The following is a 14286-nucleotide window of genomic DNA, read 5'->3' as shown; positions in this document are numbered from 1 at the left end:
ACAAATTACAGACCTAGAGAATGGGATTAACAAATTCTTCTAACGTCAGACTTCCTTATCAGTGACTGCATATGCTGACACAGGCAGCCAAGATTCAGAACTCCACAATAATTCTGGCAGAATGGGGAGTGTTCTGGGCATTCACTCATTACAGTGTTAGTATTTGCAATATTATCTGCTAGATGTGAATTCACTTCTCCTCTTGAAATTCTATCAAAGAGAATGAAGAGAGCTTTAATTTATTAGTTGATAACTGTGTGGCACAGCGCATACGCCCTTGTCAGATGATAGTGTTAGATTTGGACTGTGGGTGTTCCTTTCAGTCAATAGGTGTATCTAAATTTTTGAAAAGAAGTTTTGGCATTCTCCTATAACTAAGTACTGTACTATGCATAATGTATTACACTTCAAAGTACTATTTTTACCCTGTAATAGAAGCTGCAGGCTATAGACTTTATCAACATGTTAGTATTACAAAAAGGAAGACTAATTACAGATTTATACTCTGGCAAATATACGTACTCTTTAAACATCTTCGGTAGCAACATCATTCCCTCAGTGCACAGTTTTTTTACTTTGTGGTGTGCTCTTCTTTTATTTTTCAGGATTTCTTTGTTAAGAGTTTTTTTTTTTAAATTAATACATAAGGAAGGAATACTTCTAGTCACCTAATTTGGGATATGTGTTAATTTCCAATAAAGAGATGCAAACTGATTAATCTTAAAAATCTTGGATATTTGGTCTGTACAAATATAGTAAGCCTCATTAAAAATTACTCTCTGCTAGAAAGTATGTTGGCAATCCTGCAGATCAACTTCACCTGGAATTTCCAAGCCCTTCGTGTTCTAATTATAATTTTCAGTGTTCAAGCTCTTGAAAATGAGAAGGACTAGAGTATGGACATCATATTTTTAAATGTAATGTATCTTTGAGCATCTAGATAAGAGCAGTTTGAGATACTTTTCATTAAGGCTGCAGAGCTAACTGCAGCTCTTAAGCAGCCCCACTCACTGACTTTCTGTACAGAGTAAGTTATGTTCCAAATTTATTTTTATTTAACTTAACTCATCTACTATTATGCCTTATTTGTCACATGTCAAATCGTGTCAAATTGCTGCAACAAGCTCAGAAACAGTAATATCCTGCTAAAACAGAACAACTCTGTGCCCCCATCATCTGGCTCATAGGGGAAGAGGCGGTTCCAGAGTCCTAGCGCAGGAGAGGAGCAGGTCGTGCGACCACAGAGCAGCACAGCCAACAGCCAGGCCTGTTTCTGTTCAAATGCAGCTTGGGCTAACTAATACAAAAAAAGACAACCTGCTTCATTTCATAGACAACATCACTAGCGTTAGCTAGAGACATTTTATTATGGGTAGTTAATGTTTCTCTGTATTTTCTTTTGAGCCATCAGAGTAAATAAAAGTTAATTATTACTTAGAGATGAAGTTAATTAGTACTTAGTGAGCTGACAGGAGTTCCTGCAGAAAAAGGTGCTTTATTGTTGAGTATTTTGTATAGCTAACAATTCATTTGTTTTCTGAAACCACATGAGTCAGATACAGAGCTGTTTACACAGTAAAAATTCATGCAATACAGATAAAACTACTCTGCTACAGGACATGTTCACTGGGCAGCTTCCCAGCCTCTAAATTTCAAACTTAATTCATTGTATTTTACTAAGAAGAGTTTAAAACTCTGGCCATGCCTTTGCACTCATACATTACTCATTAATTATGCCAAACTATGTCCTTTCATGCATTTTTGAATGTGTAAACAAAAGACATGAGCATGTTCTGCATACTACCCAGGCTACTGTGCCCGGTAAATCTGGCAGGACCCAGCAGGTATTGCAGTAGAACTTACCCAGCACAAATGGCACAAAACACTGTTGTCCCATTAATATCTGATGTTGTTATAGATGAAGATGACTTGCTCAGTCTCTTGAAAGAAAATTCCAGGTACACAAGCACTGCAGTTGTCCCACTGATGGACCTATGACACCAGAACTAATCCTTCAAGTGTGCTAGTCTTCTGGCAGCCCAGTAAAGTGCAAAGGGAATAAATTGTGAAAGAAAGCTGCCAACTTTGTGGTTCTTATGGGAAATGCTGACACTCCTGGGTGTCTGAACCTGAGACTACTCAAAGGAACTGCCCACAATGAGTTATCCACTGTAAATAACATTACCACAGCTTGAATAAAACATACATGACAACAAATTTCTGTTGAGGCTACCATGAAACAGTGATATATGAATTTAGTGAATTTTCTTTACACTTCATAGAGGACTAGTTTCTTGTTTACATAGAATCAAATTCTCTAAATAGAGGCACGTGATGATAAAAATCCTATTACTGCCTATAACTGTGTTTTGCTCCAGCACAACTAAGAAATTGTGTTTCAAAGAAATGAACCTTACTGCATTACCTGCTATAGTCTAGGACTCTTCACAGGGTTTTGCACTGCTACTTTTCAGCAAATACAACCATAAATCTGTTCTGTCAGTCAGAAATACAGATACATACTCAAGCTATGTATAAGAGTCTTAAATATTTTGAGTTTGTAGAGTAGGCAGATTTTTATGATTCCAGTGGATAGTTGCTTCTTATGTTTCATAAATTTTAGAAATTAAAATGAAGCAGGAATTGTTTGTGAAAAAGGTATTAACAAAGTGGTTATAAACGATACTTATATGGGTCGAAGAACTTTACAGCCTATGAAAGTGTCACTCTTGTATTTGTATCAGCAGATCATACAACTTTAGACCTAGGCTTTAAAGGTCACCATGCTATACATCCACTAGAGCACTGGTCTCCCCAAGAGGTGCACAAGACAGTCTACTGGGGTGCGGGAAAGAAATATTTTTGTACCATTAATAAATAAAATTTAAAAAATTAAACCAGGGTTCATTTCATCTTTATATCATCCTTTTTTATGTATACTTTCTAATGTACATAATATATTAGTACAGTAGTACACGTATATAATTTATAACGAAATAAATATACATATGCTGAGGGTGTGTTCTCAAAAGGTTTTACTGATAGGGGTATATGATCAAGAAAGTTTGGAGACCACTGCACGGGAGCCTTAAAATAAAAGGCTCACACAGGTTTAAAGTCTCTTTTAAGTTACTGTTAGCTTTTCCTCTAGTGCTAATTCGTAATACCACTCCTACAACCACTTTAAAAAGATTTGTTTTCACTACTATCATCACCAGTCAGGAGCTAATACTATACATCATACCAACAACTGTTATTCAGTGAAGGATCTCTTTGACTTCAATGCAACTATGCACTGTAACCAGGCCTCTGATTACTATCTTCTGTTATGGATATATTTAGTTGTGGAGTACCTATCAAATGAATATATAGGACCCTTATAAAGCAAACTGTTTTCACTGTTTTGAGCAGTAATTCTTCTGGTCTGATACACATGAGGCATTTCAAAATATGTTCTATATGCAAACTCTTCTCTTGGAGCCATTGAAGTTCAAAGCAAAAAAAGAAAATAAGTGTGCAGGACTGTTTTATCATCACTGTTGTTTTGGGTACATGTAGACTGAGTGCTCACCTCAAGCATCCTGTGGCATTATAGAAGATATCAGGGTCAGGTAGAATACTTGACTTTGGGTAATCACGATCTGGCCAGCCCGAGTAAGGTATGAGAACAGCTTCAGTCAGTGTCTGCAGGGCTTCTCTAACCAACAGGTGCTTCAGCTGGTCATTGGAGGACAAATTCCACAACAAACCTGCAATATCCAAAATAAAATCAGAGTGGCAAAAAAGCTCCCCTGCAGTTTGAAAGATCTAATCTTAAACTCCTTGAAGTCAATGAGTGAAGGAACCCGCCTGGTACTTGATATCCTGAAGAGGAGCAGAAGGGGGGTGATAAGAGTTCACCAGCCCTGATCTGAGGACATGGAAATGGGGCAAAAAAAGAGGCACAATTACTGACATAATTAAAGTCAGATCTCTGTATAGTCTAATGCCTGATAGAGAAGTGCAGTTTTCCAGCTCTGCATGTGAACTGCCCATCTGCAGCAATCATCTTCTCCATTACCAAAGTAACACAAGCTAAACAGAGCTAACAACACCGACACCAGTGATCATTCTCCACACTTCCAGGGAGGAATGCATCCCTTCTGGATGTGTGGCAGGACTAGCTGCACTTCCAAGAACCAAGTAAAGACCAAAGAGTGGGAGAATAAACTTACATGCAAATGGGGTAGATGGGAGATACAGAGAATGAGTTTATAGGTCTTTGGAAATCTGCTGGAAGACAGGAGATGCCCATTACCAAGTTTCTCTAACACTTGACGGCAAAATTCCTCATAGGAGGGAAAGCTATTAAACACTGGTTGGCTGTTACTGTCCAGACATTTGTCACTAAACAAATCATTAAGTAACGCTACAAACCTTGCCTACTCACAGTCTCCAAACAACAAAACAAATCTCAAATATAATCTTGCATAACTGATTAGCTTTGCTTATGTTCTATTTTAACAGATGACAATTCTTTTTAAAGTACTCTTCCCCTGGAAAAAGACCGTATTTCTGCTTTTCACTACAAAGGCATTCATTGTTTCCCCAGCCTGCTGCTCTAACTTTCACAGACCTCCTCCTCCAAACACTGGCAGAGTATTAGTGAATGTTCCTTTCATCAGTTCAGAAAAAAAAAAAAAAAAGCAAGCTTCTTTTGTATCTCCTTACACTTTGAATTTAACTTCAGCTATTGTGAGCAATAGTAAAATCAAAACAAAAGCCAGCTAGAAACAGCCAATTCCTTCTTCTGAGATCAGTTCTTCAACCTCTGAATTAGGCAATAAAAGGAAGAATGTATTTTCCTGAAGGATAAGTAAGGATTATAGGAAATCAGACATGCAGTCCAAAGGGCACTGGTAAGGGAAGCAGGTTAAGACAGAATGGCCCAAATGCAAGTGCACAAGGACAGAATATCATATTAAAAGGAACAAGTGCATTCTGAATTATAGACAGATACCTACAATAGAATTGTCAGAACAGAATTTGAAATGTTGCTCACACTGTAAATTTTCCTACAAAAATCCCACCTTTACCCACAGACACTGTCTCACTGGACTCAGAAAGATTCTCTCAGTGGCATTCTGGGTGTGAATTTGTTCACATTAGAAAATGTCTTCAGGAGTGGGCTCTTTGCTTGCAACTATGCTATAATGTATTCATAGGGGCACAGTTTTCCCTTAGATGGTTATCTGGGAAAATCGGTGGGGTGTCCTTTTAAATTTATATTTCTTTTAATGACAGTTCTGTTTCTGCTGTAATCTTCCCTGCAGGAAAAATTTTCTTTCATTTCTTAGATTTATGCTGCATGACAACAAGATCAAGAAGTTAGATACTCCCTGGAGGCTCATCTGGCTTACCTTCAAAAGCTAATTTTTTTTGTTTTTTCATGCCACAGCCATTTTACTTTCTGTTCCTCAGTATGCTCTCCAAATACTACAAAATGTCATTCCTGTCTTGGCTCCTGCATTGTCTCCAAGTGACATCCTCTCCTACTATTCAGGAGTAACCTCATTCCCTCCCTAAGAGATTTGCAAGAAGTATGTTTGTATGTCAAAAAAGGACAAACGCTATGGTTCCTTTACTTTCCTTGTATCAATTATTTTATGAAGTTAGCAAATTCAGCCACCGTGGTCTTGAGGAGGTCTCATTCCCCCTAAGAAGAGGTCATATAAGCACAGAAATTGCACAGAGAAACCAGACAGCTATTTTCTGCACAGGGGCATTATGTAAACTGGTCCACAGCAGCTTTCAAACCACTGTCATAAGCACAAAGCCACTTTGGTGGGGGTACTGGTTTGGTGCTTTTTCTGTGTTGTCCTGGGATGCACAGACTGAGGTAGGACACAGCACTTGCTATAACCAGCATTCATCTCCATACACCTTCATTGCTTTCAGTCTTTTCATAGGACAATACAAGGCACACTGCATGACTATGCTCAGACTATATTCCTCAGCCTAGGCCTTGAAGAAAATACAAGCCATCAAAATATTACTTGAGAATGTATGATATGGCTTAATATTAGCCAAGCATCTGTCTGTATTAACAGTGCTGGTACTAATAAGCCAGTGACCTTAAAGATAACCTTCTAAGGCTGAGATGTACTTATATGCACAAGTATTAGATCATATTTCTGACAGGTAATAAAGTACAGTATGAGAAAACTTCTGTGTCTCGGAGTTTTAGCTTCCTTCTCTTCAACAACTTCCTTATCTCTGTATATTTTTGTCATGTGGAGTGCTTTGGTATCATGCTTCCTACACAGCACTAGAAACAAAAAGCTTTCCTCTGCTGAACTTAGACGTATTTATTAATGAGTACCACATGCTTACGATCTTTAGCCAGAAGTCTTTCACCAGAGTTCAGAGTGGTATTATCAGGTACCAAGATTATTTTACTAATCTCTTATGGGGGAAGACATGCAGCTAATTATCCTATCATACATTTGGAAGTCCCTAATTTACAGTCAAAGTAGTCAACTAATAAGCATGACGTGGAAAGACAGATGGACTTCTCATGTTGAGCAGGCAGAAGCCCCAAGGTTCTGCATTTATCTTTTCCTGGAAGTGTTACAACACTGCATTGTGATTGCACACATAGCTCTGACATTCCACCAGTCTTGCAGGAAGCCAAAGGCAATGCAAGAGGAGAAACAAAACTTGAGATGAGCCATCAGTCAGACAGGGAAACAGTTGCTCAGCAGCATTTAACCATCTTTGTAGAAAGGCACCCAGAGGTTTGCATTGTGCTTGGAAAAGCCTTATGTTGCAGCCCTTCTCAGGCTACGCAGTCAATCTGTACAAGACAGTAATTCCAGTGTTTCCTAGATATCACTGTACATGCCAAGATCATCTGGAAGCACTGACCTTAGTAAGCAAATGCTTAACAGTGACTGTCTACCTCCTGTCTGCAGCCAACTCCTTGTCTGCCTTTGAAGTGTGGGCTGGGAAAGAAAGAAGCTGGAAGCAAAGTTAATATTCTCATAGAAATTCATTCAACGAGGCTGCCCTTTGCCCTGTAGGCTCCTTGCAGTTTGCTGAAGAGCTGGCAGAATTGTTCAAGGGATGGCAAAAAGTATGCACTAGTGCCATTTTCACCAAGGGACCCAGCGTACTTCCTCCTGACCGCATATTTGGTCTTGAACAAGGTGAGAAATACTTCTCTCTTGGTGTATTTTTAAAGTCATCCCTTGCAACTGATATTGGAATATTTTGTGTTACACAAACTACAACATCCTGTTTGGTATTGCTTAAATATTTTGTTGGTGTCTTGTATGTTTCATAAGTAAATATTCATGTTCAATGACAGCAGTAATTGCAGAAAGAAGGTGCCCCTTCATCCATATTCACATTGGTGTAGGGGAAGACAGTGATGTTCACAATATCCGTATGAGTTACCCTAAACAAACAGTCAAAGCTTTTGTCAGAAATGATGAAATTGCTAGCAAGAAAAGAGCATTAGCTTTCTGGCCACTGCACTACCATTTTCACTGCTTCCCTCACTGGTGCGTAATAGCACTGAGAGACAACGCACTATACAGTAAGTTACTAAGTGACCCAATTCTGCATCTGATGAATGTGAAAAACTTTAAAACATTTTAACGTTGCAGAGCTGTAGAACTGAGCCAAAAGAGCCAACAATACAAAGCTTTGTTCTCCAGCTTAGGGAGCACGGTATTTCAAATACTTAAAAGAATGCAGAATTACAGAAGGTCTCAACATGCCTTTGCTTCAAGGCAGGGCTGCGTGACACCCTCTGTATCTTTTCAAACACTGTCATTTTAATAGCTTGTGTTCCTAGTATCTTTAAAGATCACTCAAAATAAATCCCCATTCATTTATTCATAACATTTTCTTCCATTTATAAAATACGGGCCTGCTCTTCCTTTGCAGGCTAACTAGAATGAATGAGGGTCACAAGCAGTTGACTTCTTAAAGACACACTATGGTCAAACAGGAGTGCAGGGACTAAGTGATGGGCATTTCTTCACTGGCTGCTGCAAAGCCAACAGAGCAGTAACTACAGGTTTCTTTGTGAGTAATGGTGGACATTTCCTCCCACCATTCCTTCTGCTACAGTGATGTACAAGAGGTGTAATATGGGGTTACTGATTCAAAGGGCTCTTCCTTCAAAATTGCAATGGGTGCTACCAATTTTTAACAGTTCTTCCTCAAGGACATTGGAAATAAAAGGGTGAGAACACGAGCCCTGCAAAGACTGAATCCAGAATGCAGGTCACTCCACTGATGGTGCTGTATGACCTTTACAGACAAATGGATGTCCTGCAGGAATTTTCTCCCCTGCACACAGGAAGGAAGCATGCTGTTGCTGTGGCAGAGTTTTGTTTGTCACAGATCTGAGAAGACAGGCTCAGGTGTAAACCACTAGGAGTGAGAGAGCTCAGAGTAGGAAGCTGTGGCAGTAGGGTTTGTGGGGAGCAGGACAACCACTTTCTATCCACAGCGCCTGACAATTCTGGGGGACGGTCTTCAACAAGGAGCTCCCAGTATGCACTGGCAGCATAGTGTCAAAAAGTGAGTGCTGAGCTGCTGCATAAGTAGCGGGGGCTAATTATGGCCCCAGGCACCTCTGGAACTGGCCACCAAAACAGTTCTGCAGAATTTGCTATTTGGGGCCTCACTTTCTTTTTTGGAATATCTAGGACTTTAAGCTTCCTGCAAACAAATAGACTCACGTAATTTCTGAAGAAGCTTTAAGTGGGGAAGTTGTAGTTCCCAGTCTCTTCTTACTGTCTTAAAGACTGATCTTGAGCAAGGACCTTGGAATTTCACCCTAAGGGAAAAGCTTAGAATAGGAGACAATGTTCTTGTATTTAGCCACTAAACATTGGCCTGTGTAAACAATCATGTACCTTGCAGGGAAGGCTTGTGTGCTGCTTAAAGCACTTCATGGTTGACTGCACAGAAAACACTACCTGTTATTTGCTTTTTAGTCTCTACATCCCTGGTGTGTCGGAGTAGGCGGAGCAAAAGTGGGATCCCTTTCTGCTCTGACACTTCCAGTTTGTTGTCATTGTCCTCAAACACCAAATTTCTCAGAGCACCACATGCTGCCCGCTGAATGTCCTCGTTCTGAACATCAAGAAGCTGTAAAAGTTTGGGGATACCACCAAGTGAGAAAACCTGTGAAGAAAACAGAACACAGCAGAGAATAGTTACTGTAAATTACAAACTCCCCCCTCCCCTCCCCCCCCCCCCCCCCAGCAAACCGTTAAATAGTCATAGGGAATTTTTTCATTTGCTCCTATTTGAAAGACTTGAAGCACAGATCATTAACCATTTGGACATGACTGTTAACTTTTGGGATTTCATATGAGGCATAGTTAAAATCCACAACTAAGGGAGGCATCATATTTTAATAATTAATGTAAGAGAATGAAACTAAATCTCTTCCAGCTTTGCTGCAGATTTGTACTCTCTGACAAGACATTTAATTCCTCTGTATTTTAGCTTCCACGTTGGTGAAATGGATATTCGAGATTTAACTCTACAACATTTATAAACTGCTTTGAGATTTCTGGATGTAAAATGTTCCTGATGTGCCAAGTTTGTTTTTTTTTTCTCAGCTGCCAGCCTGATTGAAAGACAATGTTTTTCTCTGTTAACTTCTGGGCATGTATTGAAAGTGTATTAAATAAGAATACATTATATGTAGTACTTCTTATCTGTGGCATACTGAGAAAAAAATAGTAAACTAGTAAACTTCAAAATGTAGACCATTAAATATTGTAAGCTAGTTAACTACTGAACCACCCACATTTAACAAAGACTACTCTTCAGTGTCTAATTCTTTAGGAAATGAGGTTTTGGCCCCAAATGAATGAAGAATTAAGATGTTACTTTACAGCAGCTGTACAGAAACAAATAGTTTCCAAGTTTTACATGTTGTGGCAAATGATGAATCCCATATGAGCTGTGATGTGGCATAAGCAAGTCTTGGCTCATTTCGGAATCAGTTTACTATAGAAAAAACCTTGCATTCATGTACAATTGAGGATGGTTTCCTCCAGCATCTCAAAATGCCATATGGTTTTGTGGACAAACTCACCCTTGTGTAGAATCAACAGCATGTGAAAGACTTAGAAATGGGATACAACTGTTTTGAGTAGCCCAGAGTTTAATGATAAAAAGAATTCAGTACAACCAACAGGTGTTGGCAACATGAAGAAATGAAATGTAACAAAGCCTTTTGCTCTTCATGCCCTGGCAAACTACACTGCCTGCCTGCCTGTCTTTCCTCTGATTCAGCTGTACAAAAGGCAGTTTCTTCCTACTGCACTGTTGACCTGATTCCCCCTTCATTCATTCAGCAATCATCTAGATGCTAGCAGAATGAAATACAGAAAAATATATCTTGAAGTAAGTGGAGCATAGAGCATTCTGAAGGCACATCGACCTATGTTATTACAGCAGATAGATAAGCCTTTTGACACCAACACTGTAGCTGGCTGGTTTTTTTAAACATTTATGCAGACTTTCTGTTGGTAATTTTAAGTGATTTACAGCCCTTCTAAAAGAAGTGGTGCTATTTCAACCTAATCTGTAGAGAGAATTTTCAAAAGCTATTGATTGGTCTTTCTAAATTTTCATCAGTAGACAAAATTCACCAACATACTGTAAGACCACAGCTCACAAAAAAAAAAAAAAAAAAAAAAAAAAAAGCCACTAGACCCACAGACTATCAAGTATCAGGGAACAAACCATTGGGAGAGAAAGAAAAGGAATGCAGACTGCAAGGCTAAAAAGGGAAACAAGACAATGCCAATGTGAACAAGGCTGATGGGCACCAAACAGAAAAACTCAGCTACGATACGATATGTGGGATTGACAGGAAAATAGAAGGCAGCTTCAGGCTGACTGCTCCAATTTGAACTCTTTTACCCACACACTTGTTTTTCCAGGAAGCTGCCTGAGAGAGATTTGAATAATAAACCACCTTCAAAGATTCAGTTCTGAAGCTCTGTCCTCAGACTCAAGTTAAGGCTTTTAATTGTACTGGTGTTTTTCTTCCAACACAGACTTTGACCTACCATGAAGCAAGTTAAAACTACCAAAGGACTAAGTGATGTTTGTCTGTCACTGAACTGGACTGCATATACACCAATATGGAATTAAGGCTGAAATTATGTATGAATAATACTGAGCATATTGCAAAACAAAGCAGGTGTAAGAATCTTTTTTTTAAACAGTTGAAATAAACAACCACCTTTCACATTAATATAAAGAACTGTTCAGCAAGAGAGCCATAACTGTCTTTGATAGTGAAATTTACAGAAAAGGTAGAAAAGAATATTTTTAATATACCCTTTCAAAAAACTTGTAAGAAACTTAACAAATTTGATTAATCCAAACAATGTATTACTGTATTTGTGCAGTCCCAGCAAGCCCAGTTTGGCTAATCCATACAGTGTGTTAATGTATTTGTGCAGTTCTAGCAAACCCTGAAGTTTGGATAAGTTTGTGCTGTACTAGAGTTTTCTTTGCTAGGATATTTCTGTACCAACAGTGTAAGCATGCCAGTCAAAAATGAGAGACAGGAGCAATTATACTGACAAAAAGTTCAGATTCTACGACTTATAAAGAAAAGAACTATGTTTGTTTGGCCTGAAAAACAGCAAAATAAGTGGGTATACGCTTAGCAGCTTTAATGTATATGAAAAACCAACATGAAGAGGACAAAAAATGGACATTTTTCTCCATATCCATCAAGATAGGACAGAAACTAACCAACTCCGTTTGCAAAAGGGAGATTTAAATTATACTTCAGGAATAACTGGTAAGGGTAGTAAAGCTCTTTTGACTGCCTGCAGGAGCTTGTGGGATCCTAATCAATGAGATTTTTTTAAAGTTGGTCATAAACATCTGTAATTACAGATGGTTTGGGTGAATGCTTATCCTACATTTCTATGTCTCCTATCACAAAATTCTAAAGACCAAATTTTTGCTAGACCACTGCCATTCCACGGATTTAAAAGAATCTGCAGCAAAAAGTATCAGCATATTTTAGGGAAAATATTCAATATCAGTATCATACAAGGTTTCTTGGAGTGTCTTTTTTTTTTTTTCACGTTGGCACACAGTGTCATTCAGTAAAGTTATTTGCTCTACCTGATTGTAACTGACGTAAAAATAATTACTTACTTTTCTTCTGGCATCTGCTTTCTGGAAGCACTCATGCTGTATGAAAGTCACTGCAGCAAGAATCCTAGGCGTGGATTGTGTATTTTCACTCTTCAGTATGCTAACTGCATGCTCCAGAGTCATTTCCCCTTCTGGGCTCCTTAAAAGTACAGACAGAGCAAAATATAGTGAAACCAGACTACAGAAAAATCATCATTTAGCCTGTGAAATTTCTTGTAATACCAGGATTTTCATATCTTTCAAGTAATTTTAGCTTTTCTTAGAAAATTATTCCCTTTCCAGTAGCAGAAAATATTATAAAAGGTTTAAGAGATACTAATATTCCAGGGGAACAAAAAAATCACAAATGGAAGTGTTGCAAAAATGAGACGTTCTGGACAAAGCAAGTCATGCTTCAAATTATAAAAACAAAATGGAAACATCAGTGGATGAAGGACAAAGATCTGAAGCCAATAACCAAAGCAGAGCATCTTTTACTGATCATGGAGATACCTTGATGTTTTTCTCCGTAATGTGATGATTGCTTTTTTATATTTGTTTTCATGCCTTTCTTCAGTTTCTCAGTTCCCAGACTACACATACACAGGGCTCAGTACCTGCTTTTTTCAAGCTTACAGAAGTTGTTCTAGATTGAAATAGATGGGCAAAGCCTTTTTTCAGGTGGGTCAAAACAAAACCACCACTCATTAAATCAAGAATGTACATTGCCTGTGGTAGGATTAAAAATATCCATGGCCATTTTCCTCCCAACTTCCAAGCATGTTTGCTTGAATGGTAATTGTGTTGGACAACCATATAAAAATTGGAAAGAGAGGTCACAGACACATTTTTTTTTCCCCAGTAAATGGAACATAAAACAATTCACAGCACAATCAGGTACATTAGCTCTGGGACAGGTGGTTATGTTCCCCAGCCTTATTTACTTTTTGTTTCAAATACTCTCCACCTAGAGAAAAAAAATGGGAGGAAAAAAAAAGTGGACAAACCATGAGTATTCTTTCTTTTTTAAACCAAATGATTTTGTAGAACCAGATCCCAGGCTGGCCAAACAGGGATGAGGGGGCAGTCCATGAACCACAGTGAAACAAACAGTCATTGGCAATAACTCCCTACTTCAGAGCTACCAGAATAGAATGTTTTACTTGATAATCTTCTCAGTAAGTGCATCTAAAATTAGGAATTTTGACACAATGACCTTTTACGTTAAAATAGGCGTCTGGGAAATAAATTGGCTTAAATTGAAATTTTTATTTTTTTTTCTTTTAACTAAGCAGAAATATTAAATAATAAACAATGTTCAGAAAAATGAAATAGGAAATGTTTTTATACTGAGAAAAGAAACATTTCTAAAGCATGTGTTTGTGGACTGCACCAGCAGTAACTCAGTTCTTCAGCTCTGAGACGGTCTCAATAATGGACTGGCAGGAGTGAAAGAGCCTGGAAGTCCAGACTTGCCCAGAATGGGCTGTGGAGGGGCAAGATAGACAAACCAGGCAGATATCAGGCAGATTTCTCACGGGGAACCTTGCTACAAATGCACTGAAATCAAACTCTTTTCCCCAAAATATCTATGATGAACTCATGAGCTCTGAGACAAAAATGGATTTTGTTGGAATTTTTCCTGTCAGCTACACTATAAATCAACATCTGCTGCTTGCTTTTGTTAAGGCAAAAGACAATTAGTATGGCTGCAAGGACAGCAAGGAAATGAAGAACAATTTTGATGCACCTGTTGCAAATGAAATTAGACTCTATTACCCTGAGGTTTCCACCTGCCTTTGTGTTTTACTTTGGTATAAATCATGTTATTTCTTGTCTTCTCCCCTCCTCTGAGTTATTGAGCAAATATGCTGCATCTATAGGTGTTGAGGCATGCTTGTGCAAGACAGAGATGAAATGGACAGTGTGTTGAGGATGTCAATGGACAGGTTAAATCAAAGTGAAATTAGACAGAACTGTGGTTACTATCTCTAGTGCCCTGGGCTCTGGTCTGGCAATGCTTACAGCTTCCAGATTTTCAGAGTTTACTTCAGCCTGGATTGAAAACAAAGTAGCTACTAAATTTCTTCTTACTCTAAGTGGAAC

At 38.5% G+C, this 14286-nt stretch overlaps 1 protein-coding gene across 1 annotated transcript in view; it reads right to left on the bottom strand.

Moving 5' to 3' along the window:
- PKP2 (plakophilin 2) overlaps nucleotides 1-14286 on the bottom strand; it is a 44005-nt gene that overhangs the window by 15725 nt on the left and 13994 nt on the right. Inside the window, exons 4-6 of the mRNA XM_074871550.1 lie at nucleotides 12202-12340; nucleotides 8976-9183; nucleotides 3572-3749 (exon numbers count right to left, since the gene is read on the bottom strand). Coding sequence (XP_074727651.1) covers nucleotides 3572-3749; nucleotides 8976-9183; nucleotides 12202-12340 — 525 coding nt within the window. The remainder of the gene's footprint in view (nucleotides 1-3571; nucleotides 3750-8975; nucleotides 9184-12201; nucleotides 12341-14286) is intronic.

The sequence above is a fragment of the Strix uralensis genome, chromosome 5 (assembly GCF_047716275.1).
Source record: "Strix uralensis isolate ZFMK-TIS-50842 chromosome 5, bStrUra1, whole genome shotgun sequence".
Classification (NCBI taxonomy): Eukaryota; Metazoa; Chordata; class Aves; order Strigiformes; family Strigidae; genus Strix; species Strix uralensis.
Note: the sequence above shows the minus strand (reverse complement) of the source record. Positions and strands in the feature narration are given on the sequence as shown.